Source organism: Artibeus jamaicensis, unplaced genomic scaffold (assembly GCF_021234435.1).
Source record: "Artibeus jamaicensis isolate MK-2021 breed Jamaican fruit bat unplaced genomic scaffold, CSHL_Jam_final contig_473, whole genome shotgun sequence".
In the NCBI taxonomy this organism is placed as follows: Eukaryota; Metazoa; Chordata; class Mammalia; order Chiroptera; family Phyllostomidae; genus Artibeus; species Artibeus jamaicensis.
The window spans coordinates 1,105,625-1,132,289 of NW_026521851.1; the positions used below are offsets into that span (position 1 = coordinate 1,105,625).

The window sequence follows — 26,665 nt, forward strand, 5'->3', positions numbered from 1 at the left end:
CAGATACTGCAATGTCATGATACTATTAATATTAGGATAGAATTATGCCATTTTTGCTAAGAAAAAGTTTCTCAGTCCTATTATCAATGATAAAATCAACTTTGAGTTAACAGGCATGGCTTCCTTGGTGAAAAATGGAAGTTTGCAACTTCCTAGTGTCTGTTTTTTTAGTGGGCTGTATCTATTGTTAACTTTTCCTAAAACTATTTTAATATAACAAAATGAAACATAAACTAGTGACTTAGATATTGACTGTACTGAAGCACAAACTCTCAAAAATATTTGCCTGATTTTTCTTCAGGAGTTTAATCTGGGAAAACTTTCAGCCACAAGAAACAAATAGCTTAATGTAAACAAAACTGGAGGAAAATCCTAAATCTAAACTGCAAGACTTACATTTTTAGTTTTTTTTTTTTTTAAGGAAAAGGGAAAAAAGACGGAGAAAACATCAATGTGGGTTCCTCTCATGTGTCCCCTGCTGGGGACCTGGCTTGCAACCCAGGCATGTGCCCTGACTGGGAATTGAACCAGCAACCATTTGCTTCACAGGCTTGTGCTCAATCCACTGAGCTACACCAGCCAGGGCTGTAGTTTTAATATAATGTAAATTCTCTAATATCAACAGACACTTTTATTAAAATGAGGTCACATGAAATAGGCACTGAAAAATTTATCCCCAAACAATATAACTTCTAAAACAATACTGTGTGCTTTGATCAGATAAAACAGATGGTCTCTGATGCCCTGATTTTGAAGTCCTCATAGGTTTCTTACTTTTTAACCTAATCAAGATTAAAATTTGAAAGAGTACTATTGACTTACTCTATGAAAGGACAAGCTATCTTACCTTTTTTAAAAAGAATTTTATTTATATTTTTTTTGCAATTTTTTAATTGTTGTTCAAGTACAGTTGTCTCCATTACCAGTACCACTGCCCCCCGCACTTTCCACCCTCAATCCTACCCCTTCCTTTGGCTTTGTCTATAGGTCCTTTATATATGTTCCTCGATGACCCTAATTTTTCTTTATTGCTTTTTAGAGAGGAGAAGAAGAGAAACATCAATGTGTGGTTGCCTCTCCTGTGCCCCCCACTGGAGGCCTGGCCCACAACCCACACATGTGACCTGACTGGGAATCGAACCAACAACCCTTTGGTTTGCAGGCTGGTACTCAATCCACTGAGCCATACCAGCTAGGACTACCTAATCTTTTTAAAAAAATTTTAATCTTTCATAAAATATGAGGAACACAGTTAAGGGTACAATCTCTTTTTTTTTTTTAATTTTTATTTACTTATCTTTAGAGGGGAAGGGAAGGAGAGACGGAGAGAAATATCAGTGTATGGTTGCCTCTTGTGTGTCTCCTGCTGGGACCTGGCCTGCAACCAAGGCATGTGCCCTGACTGGGAATTGAACCGCGATTGCGTGGTTCGCAGGCCAGCGCTCAATCCACTGAGCTATACCAGCCAGGGCAAGGGTACAATCTCTTGAGAATTATAATCATTAAAATTTTATCATATTATTGTTGAAAGCCTCTCTAATCATCTAAGTTAAGGCTATGTTAACAAAGGCTGCGTTTTTTACTTAATACTTATTTTTCAAGGATAAATGTTTTAAGTTAAGACTTGTGTGACAAGGTTGTGTCAATTACCTCAATAAAGCTGGGGGAAAAAAAGATTTGTGTGAGAAAATTGGGACTTTTCTATCTCTTTAAGCTTAGCTAAAAACCCAAAGCTAGCCTAATAAAATGAGGTATGTTACATAAAATACACACCCTACCTGGTACTTTGTATTCACAATGGAAAAGTGTGCTTTGAAGCCAGCTATCAGACTAGAGTATTATGGTTTTGACACCCAAATGAAGTGGTTGGTAAGAAAAATGATGACAGAAGTACAGCAATAGCACTCTCAAAAAGTACCAAAACTTTTGCAAAGTACTAATTTGAATTTCCACTTTTAACATCATCACAGAAAATCAAAAAGTATCAGTGCAGGCTTTAACGTACACACTGGTCCTTCGACTTGCAGCTGCGCATCTAGCAGCGCACCACACTCCTCTACAGACGCACGCCCATCAGTCAGAGCTGAGAGCCAGTGTGCTGTCTGGGGGGGAGAGCCATACCAGGACAGGCGGCTGCTCCAAACCCCTACGCACAGCATCTGGTTAGGGGTGGAGGGCTCTGTCCATAAACCAAACCCTCTGTGACAAACTGCACATTACAATAGCAAAGAGAACGTTCCAGAAACATATTTAAGCTGCTCAAGTCCACTGGGGTACAATGAACTCTCGGACAGGTCTGGACAGCAGCCTGGTGCCAAGGACATCAGATCCTCCTCGAGCTTTGAGATGCCTTCCACTATTCACTACTCAAATTACTGGTCCGATTTCCACTCTCCCCATGCTCACCCCAGATGAGGCCACCCACCCCTCACCTTTCTCGGGGTGCTCTGGCTCGGGTGGAGCGCTGCTGCTGGAGCTCACACTGGCGTCGCAGCCCGTGGGCGAGCTGTTCCCCTCCGACTGCAGGTCCTGTAGCTCCCCCCCAACGCTGTCCACCTCAATGGTGCTATCGGTTTCACTCTTGATGCTCCGGACCTCCTCTTGGTTTGGGGCCAGCGCTTCTGATACTGTGACTGAAGACTGCTGGCGACAGGCCTCTGTGACAGTGACTGAGGAGGGCGACTCAGGGGTGGTAGGAGGGGTATTGAGCACTGAATTGCTGCCACTACTTGGAAACTCTGCTTTTCTGTCACTGACTTCCATGGGCTTCTCCTCGGGGGGCTGACTATCGGCACTGGCAGGCGTTGGGGTCTCCAGCTCGGTGCTGGGGGAGCAGCTCTCCTCCTCGGCCACAGGCTGCAGGACCCCCTCAGTGGGGCCCTCCTCAGAGGCAGGGTGCGGTGGGGAGGCCGCAGCCTCAGTGTCAGAGTCTGAAAAGAGCTCCTTCAGCGTTTTTTTAGGCCACTGTCCTTGAATACTTGACCAGACATCTTTTCGATCTTTAGCTCGGCTGTTCTGAAGTCTTTCATCAGAGTTATTTAGAAGTTTTATCCTTTTTTCTGCCACTTCTGAAAATCCTGAATAGAAACCAGTCGTCCGCAGAGATTTTCTTTTTTCCTCCAAACCATTGTATTTTTTAGTTGGTGTCAGCTTTGCTTTTGATTTTTCTTCTTCATCTTCATCTGAGGAGCTGTTGCTACTGTTTTCTATGCAAAGCGTTTCTTTGTTTTTGGCCTTCTCGTCCTTTTTGCTGGGTGATCCAGTTTTTGAGCACTCCTCTGTATTGCAATACCTTCTTTTTCCACGTTTTCCTTGTGGCTTTGAGGATTTATCTGTGTTGTCCTTCTTGACATCCTTTCTCTTTTTTGTGACTTCGTCTTCTTCATAATCAGAATCTTCAGACAACCCTTCTATATCTTTCCTCAATCTTTCTGGAGATTTTGACACTGGTTTAGATGTTACCAAATCTGCATGAACCTTGCTTTCTTCTAGCAAAGATGAACTGTTCTGTTGCTCTTTTGAAAGAAGATCATTTCTGGCGTGGGTCAGATAATCAGATTTACATTCCTCTTTGCTGTTACTGCCCACATCGTGAACCCTCGTTTCATCCTCCTGCTCACTGTCTTCAGCAGAACTTTCAGAAGCTGGAAAAGAAGAAGTAAGGAAAATGAATATGCTAAAGACAACTAACAATGTCTTCTCTGTGCCAGGAATTTTATATATTAGCTCCTTTGCTTTAGCCATCCCACTTTCCGGGTTTTATTCCATTTTACAAGTGAGGAAACAGCTTCAGAGAGTAAAGAAACTCACCCAATGGTGGAAATGTCTGTATTATGCCATACACTTTTATTACTATATACTGTTGCCATAATTCATAGAGTTGTACACATAAAAGCCATAAATTTTATTGTCTGTAAATTACTCCTGAATAAAGCTGATTATAAAAAAGAAACTTCTCCAACCAATGAGCAGAAAACAGTGGACTCAGGATATAGTCCCGGGCTGTTCTAACTCCAAAACCTGTAACTGGTATTCTCACAAAAGTGTAGCCTTCGTTTTCCATGTAGCAATTGAGTACTCAAAGATTTTTGTACACAGTGGATTTTCACAACAGATTCTTTAAAGAATGACACAACACAAATAACTAATGATCTTATGTAAAAAATATTCATATTATTTTTAAATGTTATAGTAAATAAATTCAGTTAAGAATAAAAATAATAGGTTTTATTATGACTTTAACATAACATTTACTGAGAAATTGCTACATGCTAGGTACTCTGATACGCTTTTCACATATATTCTCATTCACTATCACAATAACGCTGTGAGGTGTATGTTTTTATCAGCCCTGTTTTATAGTTTAGAAAACTAGAATTTAGAGTGGTTAAACTACCCCAAAGAGCTAGAAAAAGTCAAGATGAAATCTAAGTCACTTGACTCCAGAATTCAAAATCTTAACTATAACACTGTACTGAGTAATTCATGTAGTACGTTCTTTAGCTAAGTTTGTTAAAAGTAAAAATGCAACTGATACGATACGGTTAAGATGGTTAAAAATGCTTTAACTTTACAATGTGCATCTGCATGACTAAATTTTTAAATTATCAAAGCAATACATATATATGGTTATAACTATTCCTTCTGACAGTATTCTATTTGCTGATTTATGAAGTTTAGCCTGCTTTAAGCAATGAGGATTTTCTCTTATTAATATCTTTATCCTCCCTTTCCCCATACTTTATTTATATACATGTCAATTGTAGTATTTATAACATCCATCAATGTGGTTCACTGCAAAAATAAATAGTACACTTGATATTTTCCTTCTTATATAGCCTCTAATTTTTCCAAGAGTTTCCTAATATCCTTTTCTACACGTTATGTCTTCCTTTTTTATGTCTCTCACATTTATTTCAATTGCTCCATTAAGCCAAGCATCCTATCCAGCGTCCTTCCTCACCGAATCTCTACTCTGGAGGCCTGTTTTCTGCTCCGCCCAACAGGCTGCCCTCTGGGTCAGTTCTGGCAGCCATCATGCCAGAAACCCCCGCGCGCTTTCTTTTGACCTGGACCCACTGTTAAATCAGTCTCACATTTCCCTTTTTCTTTGGTTTATTCTCACATGGGATTGGAGCACATTACTAAGCTGTTTCCTCAAACAGGTACATGGGAGAAAAAATATTCTCTGTCCTTAATACATGTCTGAATACATCCTGACCCTCAAACTTCATTATGTGATGACCAGTTTACTCAGGTACAGAATTCCAAGGTGAAAATTACTCTCCTTCAAAATTTTGAAGGTACAACTGACTCCCTTGCATGTTGTCTTGAAAGCACTACTTTCATTTGTTTTCTTGTTCCTTTGTGGTGACTCTTGTAGTCCTATTATATAATATTATAATGCACTCGGGCATGGCTTTTTCTTCATTACTTCAAGTACTTGGTGGGCTCTTTCCATTTAAAAATTTACGTCTGTCAGTTCTAAACATATTTTCTCTTTTAGTTACTTGCTAATTTCTCCCTTCCTCAAGGCTTATTTGACATTAGTCAGATACACATACCGCTCCCCTCCCCAAGGAAGAGAATGAGAAAACAAGCTCTATATTTAATACTTGCTAAGGAATGAGGTACAAATCACCAAATCAATAATACAGTTGTGAGACAGTTCATAACAAAACTCTAGTTGGCTTTTTATTGTTATTTTTTAATTCATTTTTTAGTGACACATAACCAGATGTTTTCATGGCCTCCTGATTCCTCATGGTATTAGAGGTGATTTTAAAAGCAGTGCTAGAGTATCCCCAACATAAAACACAAAGAGCCCTGGCTGGTGTAGCTCAGTGGATTGAGCGCTGGCCTGCAAACCACAGGATCGCGGTTCGATTCCCAGTCAGGGTACATGCCTGGGTTGCAGGCCAGTTCCCAGCAGGGGACTTACGAGAGGCAACCGTACATTGATGTTTCTTCCCTTCCCCTCTGAAGATTAAAACAAAACAAAACACACACACAAAGAGACATAAACACATGAGTACATGCAAAGAACAGTTTGTGTGTACGATGACTTGCTAACTTCTGTTCCTACATTGATACTGTGTCACTTTTCTCTAAAATTTCTATCACTGCCCTCTTATACTGTCTAGAAGATTTCCTCAATTTTAAATTCTAAGTGCTCTACTGAACTTTAATTTCAATTTTTAACTTCAAGGTTTTCTTGTTCTTTGTTCCTTTTCATGTCATTCTTGGTTTCCAGATACTTATAGGTTCTCTGCAATTACTTAGTAATCAGCAGATACTCACAGGTTGTCTGAGATTATTTCATAATCAGAGACGTAACAGTTCATTTTTCGTTACCTTCATTATCCCTCTGTTCAGAGGTCATTTCTTCCGTCTGTTTTTGTCTCCATCTTTTATGTTGGAGTTCTCTTTGATTATTCACAGGTAAGGATGACCTACTAAAACTTGACTGGCAACACTGTGTTGACAGTTTCATTCGTGGACAAGTTTCCACGAGACAATCCACCAGGGATCGAATTTACTCAAGGCCACCTCTAGTGCCAACACGTGAAAGACTGCTGTCTAGAGACGTGTGGTTTCTCCAGACAACTGCAACCACCACCGCCCTTCTCACTCTGTTCCCAGCCCATCTCACACCAAGAGTATGAACTCCTATTTGTGTTCTACATTCACGGGTGGGATTAATTTTTCTTTTTCTTTCTTCTTTTAACTGACTTTTAGAGAGAGAGAAAGAAAAAGAGAGGGAGGGAGAGAGAAACATCAATTTATTGTTCCACTTGTTATACATTCATTGGTTGCTTCTTCTATGTGCCCTGACCAGGGATCAAACTCACAACCTTGGTTACTAGGACAAGCCTCTAACCAACTGAGCTACCTGGCCAGGGCTCAATTTTACTTTATATATGTATACCCATACACAGATGCATTCATAGCAATAATCATTTTCTAACTGAATATATCTGAGGTGTCTAATTTAATCTATGGCTAAAAATAAAATTCACCAAGGAAAAGAGAATATCTGAGATGTTAAAAATACCTCAATATGATGCTCACTGTTGAATTGTTTGCAATAGGAAAAATAACAGAAATAACCTAAATGTCTTTTGTAATGAACTGATTATATAAAACAAGCTACATACTAGGCATCAGAAATTGGAAGAGCTCTGGACTTCAAACAGAAACAACATTGGAAACAAAACAACAACAAAAAACCCAAAACAGAAAACAATTGAACAAGGCCAATAATATTATGAAGAAAAAACTTTGAACCCAGCTAAACCATGAACAGAATAAAGACATTTTTAGACATGCAGTCTCTAAAAAAAATTACTTTCCCTCTTAACGACTTCTTAAAAAGTTACAAGAGAATGTGCTCCAGCACAATGGAAGGGTACCAGAGACAGTAAAAAAGACACAAACAACTGAAAATGAAAAATCCCAAGGAGTACTTTGAGGAGTGTCTCCTCGAATAGGACCTCCCCTGGAAGAGAACCTGTACCAGGGGCAGAAGAAAACCAGATCAGACTAGCACTGGGTTACTGCCAAAGGGATCCAGTCTGAGTCTCTGAACTTGACTACACTGTTTATCTGTATTTAGCTTGTTTTAACCATGTGGTGATCAACTTCCCGCTCTCCTCTCCTCTCCACATCTCATGAGCCAATCCTGAATCAGCTGATAACATCATTTTACCTACCAAAAGCGTTTTGTTTTGACTGACACCTGAAAGCTAGAGATATATATGATAAGCCTAGAATCAAAAAAAAACAAAAACAAAAACAAAAAAAACCAGAGCAGCTTACTACACCCCTCGAGCATATTCCTGCTGATCATCCAGTAAGACTACATCTTGTACAGTGAGAACTGATGTTTCCCCAACTCCCTTATGACCCTGCCCCCTCTGACTTCCCTTAAAATGTCTTTTGTAAACTCTTCGAGAAGTGGAACATAAAACCAGAAAATGACCTGGAGACTCTTCGGATAATATTCTCAGGGAGTCTTCGTCTAAGTGAAAATAGTATTTTTTCTTATACAGCTAAGCTTAAGACTGCTACTTAGTTTTTTAAAACAATTATCCTCTTTAGGAACACACACACACACACACACACATCTAAAAAAAGTAATTATTACACTAAAATCAGAATATTAATTACTTCTGGGAAAGACGCATTAAATTTTTTTGAGGTTTATTTTTTTATTAATAATTCACACTGATTCTATTTTCTACTCCAAATTCAATGCAAATGCTATTTTTACCAGCATTTTTATTACATTCATTGAATGGCATGAAGGCATCTTTGGTTGACTGTTATGTATTGGCTTCAGGTGTACAGCTTAATGGTTAGACAAATCAGAATTATTTTAACTAATTACTAGTCATTTACCACTGTGATACATATAAAAATGTTCACATTATTATCCTTTAAATTACATATATATACTTTCCCATATATTGTTCTGCATGTCTAATACATTAGAAAATTATGAAAAATGCTTTAAAATATTTAAAGCATTTGGCTTATAAAATGAGTTCATGTAAATATCCATCTGAAATGAAACAAAAACCAATTTCCATTACACTCAAAATTATTAAAAAACCTGAACTCAAGTTATGACAAATATAAAATATTTGGGGGGAGATATAGACCAGATCCCTGCCCAACAGATTTACTAAATCTCCCCCTCCACCTGTCCTCAACACTTTTATTAACAGTTAGACTTCATTTTGCCTTAAATATTAAGCAGTGATGCCATCATAAAAAGAGAATGTAATAAATGTAATCAAGATAAGCAAAGTTAATTATTCTTTACCCAAAAAGTCAACATAATTTCATGGTTTATTATGGCATAATACAAACTATATACGGCAACAGAAAGGATGGTACCTGAAAAAAAGCACAGTATCAGTACAACAGGGTGAACATTAAACTTAACTAAAATTAATGGTGTCCCCGAGTATATTAACAGGAATATTTCCAAGCCTCAATCAATAACTGATTTTATTTCAAGTAATAACAGAGGCAAAAAAAAACCCTGGCTCAGTTAGAAAAACAAGTTGATAAGTGTCACTGAATTACCTTTATGGAATTTGATTTCCAAAACAAACAACAACAACTTGCTTACTAGTATATGTGTTACATTTACCTGGAAGTCCATTGAGGATAGAAGTAATTTCTATGGATTTTATATGAGCTGTTTCAGAGTTTTTGGCATCAGTAAGATCCAGTTTAGATGCCATTTCAGGAGATGAATTTGTCTGAAATGGTGGTTTTGACAAGCGCCGAAGTTTACAGTTTTTGGGAGAATATTTATCATCTTTGTCTTTTTCTTTGTCTAATTTATTCTAGGTTAAAGAAAAAATATTTCATGTTAGTCATAATTTATCATGACATATTTATTAGTAACACTGTTAATACTAATTTTAGTTCTTTAGTTATAAAATGTATTACTAAATAACATAAAAATACATGAAAAGCCCCTCAAATAGAGCCAGAGATGTTTTTCAAAGTTGTTTAACAAACACTGCAGAATAAGCAAAAAGTTTTTGTCTAATATTTATCATTTACCTAGTTAAAATAAATTAGCAACCAAATAGCCAAGACTAGCAAGCCTCCACATTACTAACAATTGGTGTTATAAACTCTTCAAAATTAAATCAAAATAGGCTTACATATTCACTTAAAAAAGAAACACAATTTCAACCTGGTAGTTTTAAAACCTGAGACTGGGCGGGTGAGGACGCAGCAGGTGGACCACAATGTCCCACATTTGTGGGTGGATAAGCTGGACACACTGGGGAGTGAGAGGGGCAGTGCCACCCAGGGTTCCGGCACGGGGCAGTAAAGCATCAGAACATCTGACTATAAAAATCTGTGTAGGTTGCAGCAGCAGAAGCAGCTCCCAGCCTCACAGGCGAGTTCGCTGGAAAGATCCACAGGGTCCTAGAATATACATAAACCCACCCACCCACCCAGGGATCAGGACCAGAAGGGCCCAATTTGGTTATGGGTAATGGGAGAAGGGAGTTACTGAAAGTCGGCTGAGACTGGAGCAAGCCATATTGTTCCCTCTCAGACACCTCCCCAACAGACAGTGCCATCCATACCAGAGCCAGGTGGGTTGCCCAGCACTGACAAATACCTAAGGCTCCACCCCTTACAACGTAACAGGTATGCCGAGACAAAGAAATATGGCCCAAATAAAAGAACAGATCAAAACTCCAGAAAAAGAACTAAATGACAAGGAGATAGCCAATGTATGAGATGCAGAGTTCAAAACACCGGTAATCAGGATGCTCACATAAATGATGAAGTATGGTCGCAAAACAGAGGAAGAAGTTAAGGCTATGCAAAGTGAACTAAAGAAAAATATACCAGGAACCAAGAGTGAAGGGAATGAAACCCGGACTCAAGTCAATGATTTGGAACACAAGGAAGAAATAAACATTCAACTGTAACAGAATGAAGAAACAAGAATTCAAAAAAAAATGAGGACAAGGTAAGGAACCTCTGGGACAGCCTTAAATGTTCCAATATCCAAATCACAGGGTGTCAGAAGAAGAGGAAGCGTGAGAAATGGAAAACTTATTTGAAAACAGAACAAAGGAGAACTTCCCCAATCTGACAAAGGAAACAGACTTCCAGAAAGTCCAGGAAGCTCAGAGAGTCCCAAAGAAGTGGAACCCAAGGAAGCACACAACAAGGGACATCACAGTTACATTACACAAGATTAAAGACAAGGAGAGAATCTTAAAAGCAGCAAGAGGAAAGGATAGAGTTACCTACAAAGGAGTTCCCTGAGACTATCAGCTGATTTCTCAGAAGAAACCCTGCAGACAAGAAGGGGCTGGAAAGAAGTATTTGAAGTCATGAAACACAAGGACCTATACCCAAGATTACTCTATCTAACAAAGCTATCATTGAGAATGGAAGAGCAGATCAAGTGCTTCCCAGATAAGGTCAAGTTAAAGGAGTTCATCATCACCCAGCCATTATTACATAAAATATTAAAGAGACTTTATCTAAGAAAAAGAAGATAAAAAATATTAACAGTAAAATGGCAACAAACTCACAACTACTAACAACTGAACCTAAACAAAAACAAAAACAATTAGAACAGGAGCAGGACCACAGAAATGGAGATCAAGTGGAGGGTTGCCAGTAGGGAGGGGAAGGAAGAAGAATGGGCAGGGGAAGGTACAGGGAATAAGAAGCATAATTGGTAGATACAAAATAGACAGGGGGAGGGTAAGAACAGTATAGGAAACAGAGAAGCCAAAGAACATATATATATATGTCCCATGGACATGAACTTAAGGGGAGGGGAATGTTGCTGGGAAGGGGGGGGTGCAAGGTGAAGGGGGAGAAAGTAATGGGACAACTGTAATAGCATGATCAATAAAATATACTTTAAAATAAAAGTTATAATATAGAGAAAAATAAGCACTTACCTTTATTTTCTTCCGATGTTTTATCTTTGGCACATTTTTATCAGCAGGCCTTACTATTTTATCTGCTTTAATCCATTCATCATATCTAAAATTAAAGGAAATGAACATACATGAGCAAAACACATACCCCAGAAATACTTATGCCATATCAAAGCAAAACTCATAAATACAATGATAACACTTTAGAACTGGAAATGACCCTGGAGATCATTTAGTTCAACTTCCTGGTTTAATGCATAAAGCTGCTAAGGACCCAAGGGACAGGTGAAGTGACTTGTCCAAGGTGGTAATATCAGCTAAAAGCTAAGGTAATATGCTCCAGTTGGAAATGACATTGTATGACAGAAGAGCATTGTGTCTATAATGCTCATACATAAGGATACTTATGGATAATGGAAAATCATCTAGAAAAAATATCTTCTCACAAAATGCTAGGAAAGCCCTGCTCTGCTGAGTTTCTCAGTATTCTAAAGTGCTTCCTGCGTGTACAGACAGCCAAGAGCCCAGCTGCGGTGGCCTCTCTCCTCAATGCTGATGTCTGCATGGTTTTACAGGATACAAATCACTGCCGACTGCAATAAAGCTATCTGTTTAAAGCCAAAAGGGGATGGTTCACTTCTGTAAAACCTCACCTAGAAAGAAGATACATTGGGAACAAATTAACCTCCCCAATAAATTCAATTAAAAAGGAACAAATTAACCACACTTTACGTTCAAAAGTTACATATATTATTGTGCAAAATGGACAACTCACTGGCATTTTTAACTCCACAACATGGTCAACTAAAAATGAGCTTTTAAATGAAAATGTCATTATAGATGTACTAAATGAAGTAATAGAAGCCCTAAGTGCCAGTAAGTAAATGGCTTGGGCCGTTACTTGACTAATATATTCCATTCTTGCTCTAGATTGCACCTAGACAGTGTCTGTAACGATTCCCAGGCAGAGTGAGACACACCACTGGCTGCAGGAAAGCTCAGGGCTCAACCCCACAAGGGGAGTGTCTGTACCTGCAGGGAGCTGTTGAGGCCACAGTGAGAGAGAATGAGAAAGGAATGGAACGAGTTCCAGGAAAGTCTTTATGTTCCCTATAACTCGTTATGTGGCCCTGGTCAAGTCATTCTCAAATACCATTTCTTTGTGTCTAAAGAAGACTGTATTAAAAAATATATAAAAATAAGACTGCATACCACATATGTTTTTTTTTCCAGGATCAAATATCTGATAAGTACTCTAAGAAGTTTTAAAGCAAATATTATTCTTCTACTAAACACACTCCTTTTGGTACTTATACTGGCACAGTTGCACTTACTTGTAAATGTGCAGTATTTTTAATTTTCCCATTAATACTGAAAATTGCATCATGCTCGAGAAGAAAGCAATCTAGTCCCTTCCAAAATTGGAGCAGCAGTAGAGAATAAAGAGAAAAATGTCTCCATTCTCTGCAAAGTTGAATGTGAATTCCTAAAAGCTCCTCTTATTTTAATGCAGTTATAGTTTCTTTAAAAAAAAAAAAAAAAACTTTTTTTTTCGGGTTTTTACTTTTTACCAAATGGAATTTAAACAACATACTACCAACGAGAATACTACTTAATTCAACTTGGTTTTTGATGTGAATTATATTTCAAATTAGGGTAGAAACAGGGTAGCTTTCAATTTAAAGTACCCCCAGACTGCCCTGGCCAGGTAGCTCACAGCACTCTGCTGTGCCAACATTGTGGGTTCGATCCCTAGTAAGGACACATACGGGAATCAACCAGTGAATACACAAATAAGTGGAACAACAAAGCAATGTTTCGCTTTCTCTCCCCCACTTCCTCTCTCTAAAATCAATTAAAAATAAAAAGACTACCACCATGATATACATTTGTTTATTTTACATGGTGTACCAAACACATCAAACAAGCAAAAAAACAGGTATTACCTCCACAGTTAAAATGTTCTCTGAGACGAAGGAAGACTTCTCTGACTCAGAGAACACCCGCTGCTTACATTCTCTTAGGAGCAAAGCGAAAGGAACACACACATACATACAATAACAGCTATGTGGGAGGGTACAGGCCAACACCCACCGCCTAAGTCACACCAACCAGTGCACACATGCTGTGTGGCAAGGTTAAACAAGATCTTTTGCGGCCAAAAGTTTTTCTCAGAAAAAGGGTTGATGGAGCCAAACACTAGACAGAAATGACCAGGTCCTGGGGCATCCGGCTAGACCAGCAGCAGGGCAGGACGGAGAAGACAGCAGGTCCACTGTCCTGGGACTAACGGGGCTCTTCTACAGGACGAGTTGGGGAAGACAAACATTAAGCTGTCTTGAACAAATTCACATCGGCTAAAGATAAAGGACATGGAATAAGATGAAGTGGAGCCAGTTCTGGAAGCTGTGGAACTGGTGTATGCAGTGGGAAGAAAGAGAGCTGGCTGCCTAAGGGGGATGCAGTGGCACCTGGTGCTCGGCTGCTCCGCTACACTCTGTAGGGTGCTACTTGTGGAAATGGCCACTGGAAGTGAATTCAAGGTTCCAACATAAATTCAGGAGGGTAAGCTGTCTTTTTGGGGTTTTGCCCACAGTTGTCAACTGATTAACATTCTACCTCTGCCCTGCTGTAATTTAACTTAGGACCTTCTCAGAATTTCCTTCTTTTCAGTAATCATTTCTCCTCCACCCAATTATAAAGTAAGGATGTTATGAGACGACTGGTCATTAGAAGAACTAGTAAGTACAACTGCATGTGGAAAAAGTCCTGGACTAGGCAGAAAACAAAAAAGAAAAATTCTGGAATTAGCTATGTATACTTCTAAACTATTTTAATAATAGTAATCAAACATTATAGTCTTACTATTCTGGATAAAATTTTTGCTTTAATATTGTACAATGTTCTATATGGTTTTAGGAGAGTCCTTGAAAAATTCTTTAGATGTTTCCTATTGGAGTAATTATGTGGTAAATTACAGTTCTATAAATACTAGCTAATATTATGATACCGTCCTTCCTTCCTTCATTTCTTTTCTTTCTTCCTTTCTCTCTCTTTCTATTTTTGCTATTTGATTTGAAATCACTTTAATTTCAAATTATGGTGAAAGAATAAACTAAAAAGCAGGAATGGAGAAAAAAGATGACAAAAGAAAGAATAAAAGAAACAAAGGGCAAAAGAGAAAGACCAATGATTCCTTGATTAGTTGGCTTCTTTCTAGTTTATCTTCTCATGCTTTCTGTTAGTGTGCTGAGATATTCCTGTGTTCTGACAGTATTCCTTTAAGATTTTTTCTTTTCGCAGTCAGATTTATGCTCTTTTTAAATAAAATTAATAATAGCTTTTGGAACTAGGACCATGCCTTAAAAATCAGTGAGTTTTCTTCACACATTAAGAAACTCAATCCAGCCCTGACCAGAGTGGATCAGTTGGTTGAATGTAAGCCCACAAAGCAAAAGGTTGCCAGTTCAATTCTGTTCAGGGCATATGCCTAGGTTGTTGGGCCCAGTCCCCACTTGGGGGCACATGCAAGAGGCAATCAATTGATGTTTCTCTAACATGTCAGTGTTTCTCTCCTTCTCTTGCTCCCTCCCTTCTCTTCTCTCTAAAAATAAATAAATAAATAAAATATTTATAAAAAATAAGCTCAATCCATGGAGGCAAATTGACCTTGCAAGCTATAGTTTATCAAAAAGCACTACATGGAGTATTAGAGCAGAGGAAATGGACCGTCTGTTACAACTGTGCAATACCAGGAAGCTGAAGCAGCAACTGAAAACACCTCATTAAAAATGCACGTATGAACCAAACATCCATGAGGGAGAATGGGTGAAAACAATGTGTGAGAACTTTGGTTAAGGGAGCTTATCAAACTTCAAATGCCCTCAGCAAACAGAGGTTGAGGCCACTGATAACAAATATTTCAAAACTTAATGAGGTTCTAAATAGCACTTTAGTTGCCTGATTAATCTTAACTAGGGTTAAAAAAAAAAAAGGTGATCAGAAAACAAACCAACATTGTAATTGACATTATATTTTGAAAACAGGAAATGTTATTTCCCTTTTATGTAATTACTCAGATTGTTATTCATGTGTTCTTTATATATTCTTTATAGAATACTTTCAAAGAACATGAGGAGAGAAATATAAATTAATATGGGAAAAAAACAAAAACTGGTACAAAAAATAACATTTCCTACAGACACTAAATTATGTAAGAAAGGGCCAGGCCAATTTAGTTTTGCCTGTCAGTTAATTTAAATAACGGAGGCAATATTAGTGGGTCAAGATCTTGATTCCCTATCAAAAATCTAAAGTAAAGACTTTAATGAGGAGAACTGAGTTCAGAACTGCAAGAAAAAGTTGCAGTTGATCCTGTTTATTCTTTATAAACTTGAACTTTTTATACAGTACATTTAATATATATTAAAAAAGATTTCAGACTACAATAAATTAATTTTAGGCATAATATATAAGAAAGTAGTTAATGAAGATAGGAAAAACTTAGCTCAAATTGTTGACTATCATTAAAATGGAAATTACTGGGAAGTAACGAAGAGCAGCAAACTGCAGCTAAGAAACAGAAGGCCATAAAGTTTCTCAATTTTCCCTAAAGATATCATCATCCATCCATCCCTCTAAATACATTCTTAAAGAACACAAGAATCTTGCCCTGGCAGGGTGGCTCCGTTGGTTGGGGTGTTGTCCACACACCAAAAAGGTGCTGCACTCGTCCCTGGTCAGGGCATATATGGGAGGCAGCCAATCGAAGTTTCTCTCTCACATCCATACCTGTCTCCCTCCCCCTACCTCTTAAAATCAATAAACACGTCCTTGGGTGAGAATTTAAAAAATATGAGAATCTTAGTAACTAAGTCAAATGCCAATTTCTTGGTTTTATAATGCTTCTTGTCCTGTCTTCAGACATCCCCAAATACACGGGCACACTGTCTTCCCTTCAGCGGCAATGGGAACTCCTGCACAGGAGCTGACCCTGCTTTAAATACCACAGGTGGAATCAAGACCTTAGAGTACATATTTTGATGTGACGTCTCACGGCCTGGGAAGAACACCATGTAAGAGCTATTTAGGGAAACAGGTCCCCAGAGAAACCCCCAACACCTAGATTCCTCTTCGTGGACAGCAGGCCCCTTACTGTCAGCTGTCCTGTTCCAAGACAATGTAGCTTGAGAACTAAGGAAAAAATTTAAACCAAGTAGATGGCCTACGAACAAAATGATTTGCAATTTTAGATCCAAGCAACAGAGTTTTATGAGAACGCGCAGGTAGTCTGGGTTATTGATACAGGCTATCCTGCCTTTACTTGGCCATTCCTTTCATAAACTATGATCGAAAGAGAGCAACTGGCTTCTTCATAACAAAACATGGTTTTCCAGGAAAAGAGGATTACTAAATTAATTTAAAAACAAAGACTAACATATACTGAGACAAATATTAAAATAAATACTGAGAAAATTAAGTCTGTCAGTGATTAGACATTACTTTGTAAATTCGATTGTCAATAAATTCATTGTAATTAACGCATAGGATCTAGACAAGTATTTGATATTTAAAGTACTAAGGAAAACATTTTCAAACATATATATGACTGATACGTGAATACTTTTACTAAGATCATCTAACTAATGAAACAAAACATGAAAAACAAAAAGATGCATGAGCAACTTGTTGAACTTCCAAAGTCTGTGCCCTGACCGATGTGAGATGAAGGAGCTGCACCAGAGGGCCCTAAAATGAGAAATTCTGTGAAGTCAAGACCAGAAGTAAGCCCAAGGACAGACTCACCCGACACACACGTTTGAGGTATCTAGTTTGCGATGGTCTCTGCACAGGGCTCTGGGTGCTCAGCATGAACGCACCACAACACCTGCCCACAGGGAGCTCACAATTGGGCACAGACAACACTAAATGGTAATTACAAAGGGCACAATACAAACCTTCTGAACCTTATGAAAGAAGTCACATAAAAATTTGAATTTTAAAAATGTGATGAATTAAAATATTTATACAAAACTAGAAGAAACCATTCAGAGACCCCCATAATATACTTGCTCTCACCAGAGAAAAATAAAAGTTCAAAAAAGAAAATAATTTTTGTTTAGATATGTTGGCGAATTACCCAAGGAACCACTAAGCAATAATAAAAATGGAAAAGAATGCTAGTCAATCAGATACAAGAATCAATTGAGATTTTGGTTCTTCTTAAACCCAACTAAATCATTTCCAAAGAATTATCATCAACATATATTAATATATACCCAAAAGGCACAATCTTAATGATTAAAAAGTAATTACATGCAGAATAGATATTTTAAAAATAATTTCATTAGCAAAACCAAACTGACATAATACTAAAAAAAATCACTATTTGAAATATGCATATATTATAAAGGATGAAATTTAACAACTATTAAGTAAAATATTTAAATCACTTGTATTTCATTGTCTGTAATGGATAGACTCAGTAACCGCTGAGCAATGCATATTTATTTTATATCTTGTTTACCTATACACAAAAAGTTAAGATATGTCAATACAACTAAGCTTTTTAAAACCTCATCTAAAGTGGAGATTTACGCTATCTTTGCAAGGCAAGGAAGTGTCCTCCTGTAATTAAGAAACTATAGGATCCCTGACAGGCATAGCTCAGTTGGTTGAGCATTCCACAAAGCCAAAGGTCACCAGTTTAATTCCCAGTCAGGGCACATGCCTGGGGTTCGAGCTGGTCCCTAGCTGGGGAGACACAAGAGGCAACTGATCAATGTTTCTCTCTCACCCTGATGTTTTTCTCCCTCTCTTTCTCCTTCCCTTCCCTTATCTCTAAAAATAAATAAATAAAATCTTTAAAGAGTATGACATTGTATAGATATAGAAAAAAAGATCAAGTCATGATGAAAAAAGTACTAGGTTATTAATAATAAAATTTATAAGCAATTTTATTGATACTTATCTACTTGCTGAAATTTTCCACAATAATCTCAATTTACACATATTTTTAATCTGAGAGAATATCTAAAGCAAAAGTTATGAAGACACACTGAACAGAATCTAATGCTTTTAATAACAGTTCAGTAATTTAATGCTTAAGATTTAATAAAGTTTTACTGAAAAACTAAAATTCTAAGCATGCTATTAACACTTCATATTTCTACTTCATGTAACACTGTTAAATCCACATCAAAGACACAGGTATGGTGTTCGTCATGATAAAGAGAAAGAATAACAGCATAATGAAAGAAACATGCATATTATAGCATAAGTTAAGATCTAACACAACCCCCCAGGAGAATTGTACAGTAATCATATCAACTGGTTTTCCTACAGCATTTAACTCTGTAAAATGAAACGAAAGTAGTACAGGTCTTTAGGTAGGAGTAGTAGGTAGTGTGAAGAACAATCACAGTGTTGTACCAGGTTTTATTTATAAAGACCACTGCAACTACTTAGCAACTGTGACACTCATTGTATTTTGTGACTCGGATTACTGACTTTTAAAGGTACCTAAGCCCTGGCCACCTGGCTCGGTTGGAATGTTGTCCTCTGCATCAAAAGGATGCAGTTTGACCCCTGGTCAGGGCACATATCTAGGTTGTGGATTTGATCCCCAGTCAAGGCAGGTACAAGAGGCAGCTGAATAACCTTTCTTTTTCACACTGCTGTGTCTGTCTCTCGCCCACTTGCTCTCTCTCATTATTCATCTTTTATCACAAAGAAAATGTTTCTCACTTGCACTGAAAAACTAGTCAACTCAAGCGTCATTTTTTAAAGTAAAAAATTACTCTGTGTTCAAATTACTCTTACCTTAAGGACTGTCTGATACAAAGCATTTCGCATGCTGCAAAACACTTTTTCACAGCCTTTTTTGATGGCCACGGTACTTTTCTATTTTAATATGCTTTATATAATAAACGAGGAGACCCACACCGGGTCTGCGGAGGTGAGTGAGGAGACGGCCACCACAAGGCAGCAGGAGCACAAGAATGGCACGTGGAGGAGCGGTCCAAGGGAACAGGAAGGCCTGGTGAGGAGGCCAGGACAATGTTCCCTGTCTACCCCCAAAACAAGGTCGCACATTCGTACTTAGTGGGAAATCAATGTCAGCTGGTCCTCACTTAAAGTTCTTTAACTTTCACACTACAGAAATAAAGCAGACAATTTCCTAGATTCTCTCACCTTCCTTTCTAGCATTACCAGAACAATTACTTCAAAGCCTAGGAACAGAACATATTTGTACTCTTTAATTAATATTTCTAAATCCAGCAGCATATACAATAAAAGTATGGCAGGGATCAGATTACATGGAGGTAAAAAAAAAAAAGAAAGAAGGTCTATGTACTGGAGAAGGAAGAAATACAGAAACTGAGCTTACAAGGTGACAAAATTGTTTAAAGAAACAAAAAGAGACAAAGTGGAAGGTAAGTCACAGGATATGAGTATTTCCGATCAGATCTGCTCCAGTCTCTCACTTTCAACCCCATTTTGGCACTAATCAGGAGATAGGCCCTGTGTATGACCCAAAGAGGTCATTAAGAAGAACTGACTACCATAATCACATATAAAAATTACCTCAAAATGGACCAAAAACTTAGGTATTAGAGCTAAAACTATAACATTCTTAGAAGAAAACATGGGAAATTTTCCTAACACTCACTGCATCTGGTGATGTTTTCTACCATACGAGACCAAAAATACAAGCAATAAAGAAAAAATAAATCAGACCCTATGAAAATTAAAAACATTTCTATATCAAAAGATACTATCAAAAGAATGAAAACACAATTCTGTGAGTTCACAGAATGGAAAGGAATATTTTCAAATCATGTATCTGATAAGGGATTAATACACTGAATATATGAAGAAACTTGTAAAACTCAACGACAAAACCCAAGCAATTCAAAAGCAGGCAAAGGTTTAAACAGGCATTTCTGCAAGAAGATACACAAATAGCCAATGAGTAGTACTACATGAAAAAATGTGCAACATCACTAATTATTAGGGAAATGCTAAACAAAAGCACAAGGAGACACTAGGTTAGCTATAATAAACACTTTTTTTAATGAAAATAAATGTTGGTGAGGATATGGAGAAACTGGAACCCTAAAACGTTGCTGGTAAGCATGGAGAATAGTGTCTCTCTAGAAAACCATTTGACAGGTCCCCGGAAAATCAGGAGTTACCCTATATAACAGAACTAAAAAGGCTCCAGTAAGAGCCAGGTCACATGGGTCCCAACCCATTAGTCTCTGTATCTTTCTTATTTGGATTTTAATCTCTGCTCTACTCTCATTCTGTTGCCAGGAGGTCCAATTTAGTTCAATATCCATTCACTAACTGGTGAATGGCATGTCACATCCCAGGCATGTACTGTTCTACATACGGTAAGGGCTATTAATGGAGCAAATATGGAACTGGGATTTTTCCCCTATGTTTTAAAATTAAATGTACTTTCATAATGTGAAGTAATGTAGAAAGCTTGAACACCGGGAAAAAATTTACCCACAGTTCTACGTGGAAGTTCTATTCCAGGAACTCAAATCCCTTTGGCTTCAAAACGTAATTTAGAAAAATCAGTTATCAGGAAATCATTCAAATTAGGACTGGAAAAATAGACAAAGAACATAATAGAAGTTAAAATGGATATCAGAAGGATAATAGAAGGGAACAATTAGAAGGGAGAAAACACACAAACAGAAAAAGAACGAACAAATGATAGGACAAGTAATTACTGGTTTCTTAATTTTGAGACAGGTATAAAAGGAAAATAAACAAGAGAAATAGTTGCAACTGTTTTTACAGTGACAGATGTTAGTAAGACTTACTATGGTCATTTCTCCAACAAATATAATTATGTTGTACACATGAAACTAATACAGTGTAGTCAATTACACCTTAAAAAATAATTCAAAAAAACAAAACCAGAAACAGTATGAACTAGTCTTTGCAGAAAGTAGGAGAGTAAATGTAAGAATACAAAGTGCCCACTTAAAGTTCAGAGCCACAAATTTAAACTAAAACAAGCCAAGATCAGCTGCTCAGGTGCGGCCAAGGAGTTGGAGTTAGACTGAATCAGGGTTCCTGTGGTTCTGCCAGGAGTACAGTGGCACAGAGCAATAGAGCAGGGTGGGGTCAGAAGACAAGATTATAACAAGTGACAAGCACATAAGTGACCTCAGGAGAGGGCTGAGGGCATTAGGGCAGGGGTAGTAGGATCAATGGGCTGCACATCCTGGTGGGGTAATTTCCTACCCTGGACAATAAATTCTTAAACAGAGACCATTTCTTTGTGTCTTTAATGCCAAGCATACTATTTGGCACGTAGAAGTTTAACTTATGTTTGCCAAATAAGAGAATAACATTTAATAAAAAGCAGCTACATGTTCACAAATGTGGGACTGAACCCACTTGCTTGTGAAAACTTTTTATTAGTATTCCCCTACCCCAAATTCCCTCTCCAAGGGAATTCACTCAGAGAAATAAAGTATTTTTTAAATAAAAAATATTTTTATTTCAAATTATATATTTAAACATTTGTTTTCTATACCTATGGAGTAGAATGAACTGTTGTTACTGCTTTAAGAGTTTTATAGTTAAAATTTTAGTCTCTTTTCTCTTTCTTTTAGTTAAGGGTATCCATTAATGCAGCTGGTAATCCTTAATATAAAAAATAATATTCCCATATCAAATTTCCAAATAATAGGAAGCCAAACTAGAAATGAATGAAGAAAAACAAATTGGCATCAACACATAAAATACTGATGTATTTTAAATCCCATGCCAAATAGTCTAGATATTTCCAATGCACCTAGTTTTATTACTGAACAAGAATAGTTGTTATAAACAAGGATAAAACCAACACGCATAACAGAATTTATGGCAGGTGAATTTCAAAGTGTAACTTTATTTTCAAAAATCAATCCCACATTTATAGCATGACTTAGAAACTTGAGAGTGAAAAGATCTATTAGCTAATGATACTAAAAATGCACATAAAATATTAACATCATTAACAGATATTAAAATAAATACAACAAAGAGCCTACTATTAAAAATTACTAAAGTATGATTTTTTTTTTAGATTTTATTTATCTTTAAAGGAGAAGGGAAGGAGAGAGGGAGAGAAACATCAATGTATGGTTGCCTTTTGTGAGTCCCCTGCTGGGAACTGGCCTGCAGGGAATCTGTCTGCAACACAGGCATGTGCCCTGACTGGGAATCGAACCACGATTGTCTGGTTCACAGGCCGGCGCTCAATCCCCTGAGCTACACCAGCCAGGGCTAAAGTATGATTTTTATAAACGTACAGAGATATACTTTTTAGAAATTTAAAAAAATTTTTAAAAAGCAAAGGCTTACTCCAAGCATGTGGTGACTCTATAAATTCTACGGTTCTGAAAAATACTTTCATGTATGGTCATCACATCTGAAACTTCTGTAGCAGCACTGTACCATTTATAGTTCATTCTGTGGTTTAGCATCCAGAGCTCTGGCTACTTCCAGTAAAATTAGTGTAAGCATGTAAAAATGTCCCCCCCCCCGCAAAAAAGAAAATAAACAACCTAGTTGGTCCCGACATTACCCTTTGTTTAACAAAAATTAACATATCTCAGCTGTGAAATACCAGCATAAAATAAAATTCATGTAAAGGTTTATATAGCACTTTAGAAAAAAATAATGTGAAATTACAAGCAAATAGTATTTTTAAAAACTAAAATACTTTCTTTTTTTAAGAAAACTGTTTGGTAGAAAATAATGTTTCAGATTACACAAAACTCACATAAACAGCTCCACACAAAATTTCCTAAGATGCTAATGTAATGAATGGCTGCCACTGAAGATAAAACTATTTTCATGAACGTTCATGTATAAGTCTTCATTTTTAATTTCACATCTCAAGTGTAAATTCACAGATCAAGCTGAATTGCCCAAAATAATGTGAAAATTGTTGTAGAGCTGATGAGGACGTGTGGTCCTCATTAGATTAGCTTCAGACATGAAGGAGCAGCAAGAATCATATGTGATTTCTTTTTGTTTTTCTTTTTGTAAGATTTTATTTTGAGCCAAACTGAAGACACATGCTGGGGAGCAAGATCTCAAAAGTTCCCCATAAGTCGATTTCTTATGCATCGACGGGACAGACTTTGGTTATTATTGTAGAGAGAAAGAAGAATGCTGTTATATCGACTATAGGAAAATTAATGGCTTAGTCTACTGAAGTACAGCTGTTTTCTCTACGATGCTGGAGTGTGTAGAGATTCACCCTACAGGTCTTCACCAAGATGGTAAGTTTTCTTCTTTCCAACGTTCACACCACACAAATGCTTGAGTTGTCAGGAGGAGATTGCATCCTTCTCAGTGACAAAAGCATGTCTTGTTGAACTAGTTCTCATTTTCCTTTTTATTTCATTAAAAACGTGAATGCCTCAATTAAAATCTTCTGTTATCCTACCCAACCCACTCTTGGTTTCAAAGCTAAAATAATGAACGTTCTTTCTACCCTCTAAAATCCAAGTGCTCTTAGGACAGGCTACTTTCCTTTAGTTCATCTTTCCTACAAAACTGACAGCTATATCTTAACTGCAGAGTAATTTTGTGAACATCTTGACTCACATACACACTAAGCTTCTCCTGTTTAATGAGACAATTAATAGAAAATAACCAAGCCCTAATTATAGTGAAAGTAAGAGAATGACTAAATTCTATCCCTCCATTACAGCATTTAAAGTATTTTATAAAGGCTACTAGGAAAACTCCCTTGGTATATAAACTAGGAAAATAACCAGAACTGAAAGGAGAGGTCAAAAGATGATGTGGCTTTCATCTACCTTTTGGGAATTACTTAAAAATTCTTAATTTTTTGCTGACTCAATTTCTCCTAATTTTAAAATAACATACTTAACGTTTACATCCTAGGCAAAAATGGAACTTCCTCTACATGTATATTTAATAAGATTATTTAGTAGGATCAGAATGATTAAATATCGAAAGACTGGGTAAAAGATTCTTACAGCAGCTGTATTTGAGATGTCAAGTGTCTCCCTTTGAACACAGTGATAGACCTTCCGTTGAGAGAAACCATGCACCATAGAGGCAGCACAAGAACCAAAAGCCAAAAGGATTAATCATGATGTTAAAAGTAGTATCTGGAAAAGCTTGTTTCAGGACGACACTGATTATAGATATTCTTAAAATTCAAAACTCTTCTTGTTGGCTAGAAATAAACAACAAAGTCCCCCCACCTGAATAATATTTCCTTATGACTTAGGTTGCTATTTTTCCCCCAAGCTCCATAACAGATCAGAATGGTACTTTTCTCAAAGTAAGAAAGGAAAGCAGATTAGACATATTTCTAGAGCTTCCTATTGCTGCAACAGGACAACACAAAATGTACTTTTAAGAAACACAATATTTTTTAAAGAAAATTTGAGATATTTTCTTAGTAACTTCCCAAACCACATACTACAATTTATTAATATTAAGCATGAGAACTATACTCCTTGAAGACACTAGGCATACCATGAAACCACCACTTAAAACTGTATGGTTAACTTTCCAAGGACTACAACTCTATCATAGGCTATATTTCAAATACAGTATTAAACATTCCAAAATGAAATAAGTTTACCTTAAAAGATACCTAAATGATGAGATGCCGAATTAACTTATAAACTTTGGATAAAATTAAAATACAAAATTTCTTTGGATAAACCAAAGGAAACTTGTATAAAAAAAAACTTCAGTCATTGAACACAACCTAAAACCAAATGTTTGTCTTGCCCTTCACTTCCCTAGGTCAACGGTAAGAAAGTGCACCCTATCTTAGTTAAGCTTACATTACATCCACATTGTTTCAAACATGAAAATAAATTTCCGAGGCTTCTGAAAAATGCTGCAACACAAGCAATGTTAAAGAGGAGATAGGGCCTTCTGGAAATAGCTAAAACTTCCTAAGAAACCTTACTTTCAAAATCCCTGCCTACTGAAGGAAAGAAATATGAGGGCTTAAGAAGATCAAAAAGAGGTCACTCTGGGAAGGTAGTCTGATAACTAGCTTATAGAGATCAAGAAGTGAACATGTCTTTCACGTTTCTAAGAGACTTTCCTATCACTTTCAGCAAATGTTGCTTTTATTAATCTACATAAGTAATATAAAAACCAATTGTGTGGATCCAGTTTCCTAGACACTAAGGATATCTTCTGAGCCCTGAAAACACTAGGTAGGAAGTCACTGAGCATGGCATTTACATGCTAAAAACTATTTTTTATATGATGCTATGACCTCAGTTGAAATACTAATAAGACTGTAATTTAATTAAATTTTAAAATAGGAAATTATTTTATGAGTGTTTTCAGGTAGCAATCACTAGCTAAAACTCAAGTTACCTCACATTCCATCCGCAGTAATGCACCAAGTAAAGGACCTCTCCACCTTCGACATCAGAATCTTTAATACTAGCTTCATAGGTTTTTTGATTTTTCCCTCGTCCATACCGCACTTGGACTTTCATGCCTGGTGGATAGCACTCAAACTCCTCTTCTTCATTGTTGTCATCATTATCTTCCTCTTCCTCCTCCTCCTCCTCCTCCTCTTCTTCTGCTTCATCATCTTCATCTTCCTCTTTATTCGTTTCATCTCTTGAAAGGTTTAAAAAATTGCAGTTAATAAAAGACACTTCATAAGCTTTTCAGTTCCAAACCACATAAATTGATAAAAATTGTGGCTGTGATTGTTCCGGGCACAGCAGGTTCCATGTGTATGAAATTCTCTGATTTTCAATTTATATTAAAAACTAAAACTGTATTAAGATGACCATGGGTAGAGAAGAGATACATTTAGAGAAAATGAACACTGAAAAGTAAGTACATTAAAAGAAAATTTCCAACAGTCAGAAGAACAGCAGTTGTACTGAACAGCAAGAAACTAGCTCAGTCGACTATAACAATTTTCTCATGTTTTATTATAAAAGTGTTTTACACCTCTGTTGACAAAAAACAAAAATAATTACACCTCATAGATATTTTCTGACTAAAATTATTTTTCATTCAAATATTTCCACCCTCAGGATGTTGAAAACAAAGATTTTTACTAGCCAATGGCTAGTCTTAAATAACTTTAAAAGGTGCTCCAACCAAATTTTCAAATGTTATACACTAACTAAATTATTTTACCTTTCACAAGGATAGTCTACCAACTTTACAATATC

At 37.0% G+C, this 26,665-nt stretch overlaps 1 protein-coding gene across 7 annotated transcripts in view; it reads right to left on the bottom strand.

The window, feature by feature from the left end:
* Window positions 1–26,665, bottom strand: part of ARID4B (AT-rich interaction domain 4B) — a 146,859-nt gene that overhangs the window by 12,223 nt on the left and 107,971 nt on the right. For 5 of the 7 annotated variants that reach the window (XM_053667866.1, XM_037167987.2, XM_053667865.1 and 2 more), the window contains exons 17-20: window positions 25,845–26,096; window positions 11,466–11,550; window positions 9,161–9,359; window positions 2,433–3,644 (exon numbers count right to left, since the gene is read on the bottom strand). In XM_053667866.1, coding sequence (XP_053523841.1) covers window positions 2,433–3,644; window positions 9,161–9,359; window positions 11,466–11,550; window positions 25,845–26,096 — 1,748 coding nt within the window. The remainder of the gene's footprint in view (window positions 1–2,432; window positions 3,645–9,160; window positions 9,360–11,465; window positions 11,551–25,844; window positions 26,097–26,665) is intronic. The other 2 variants (XM_053667867.1, XM_037167982.2) reach the window with 2 other exon arrangements.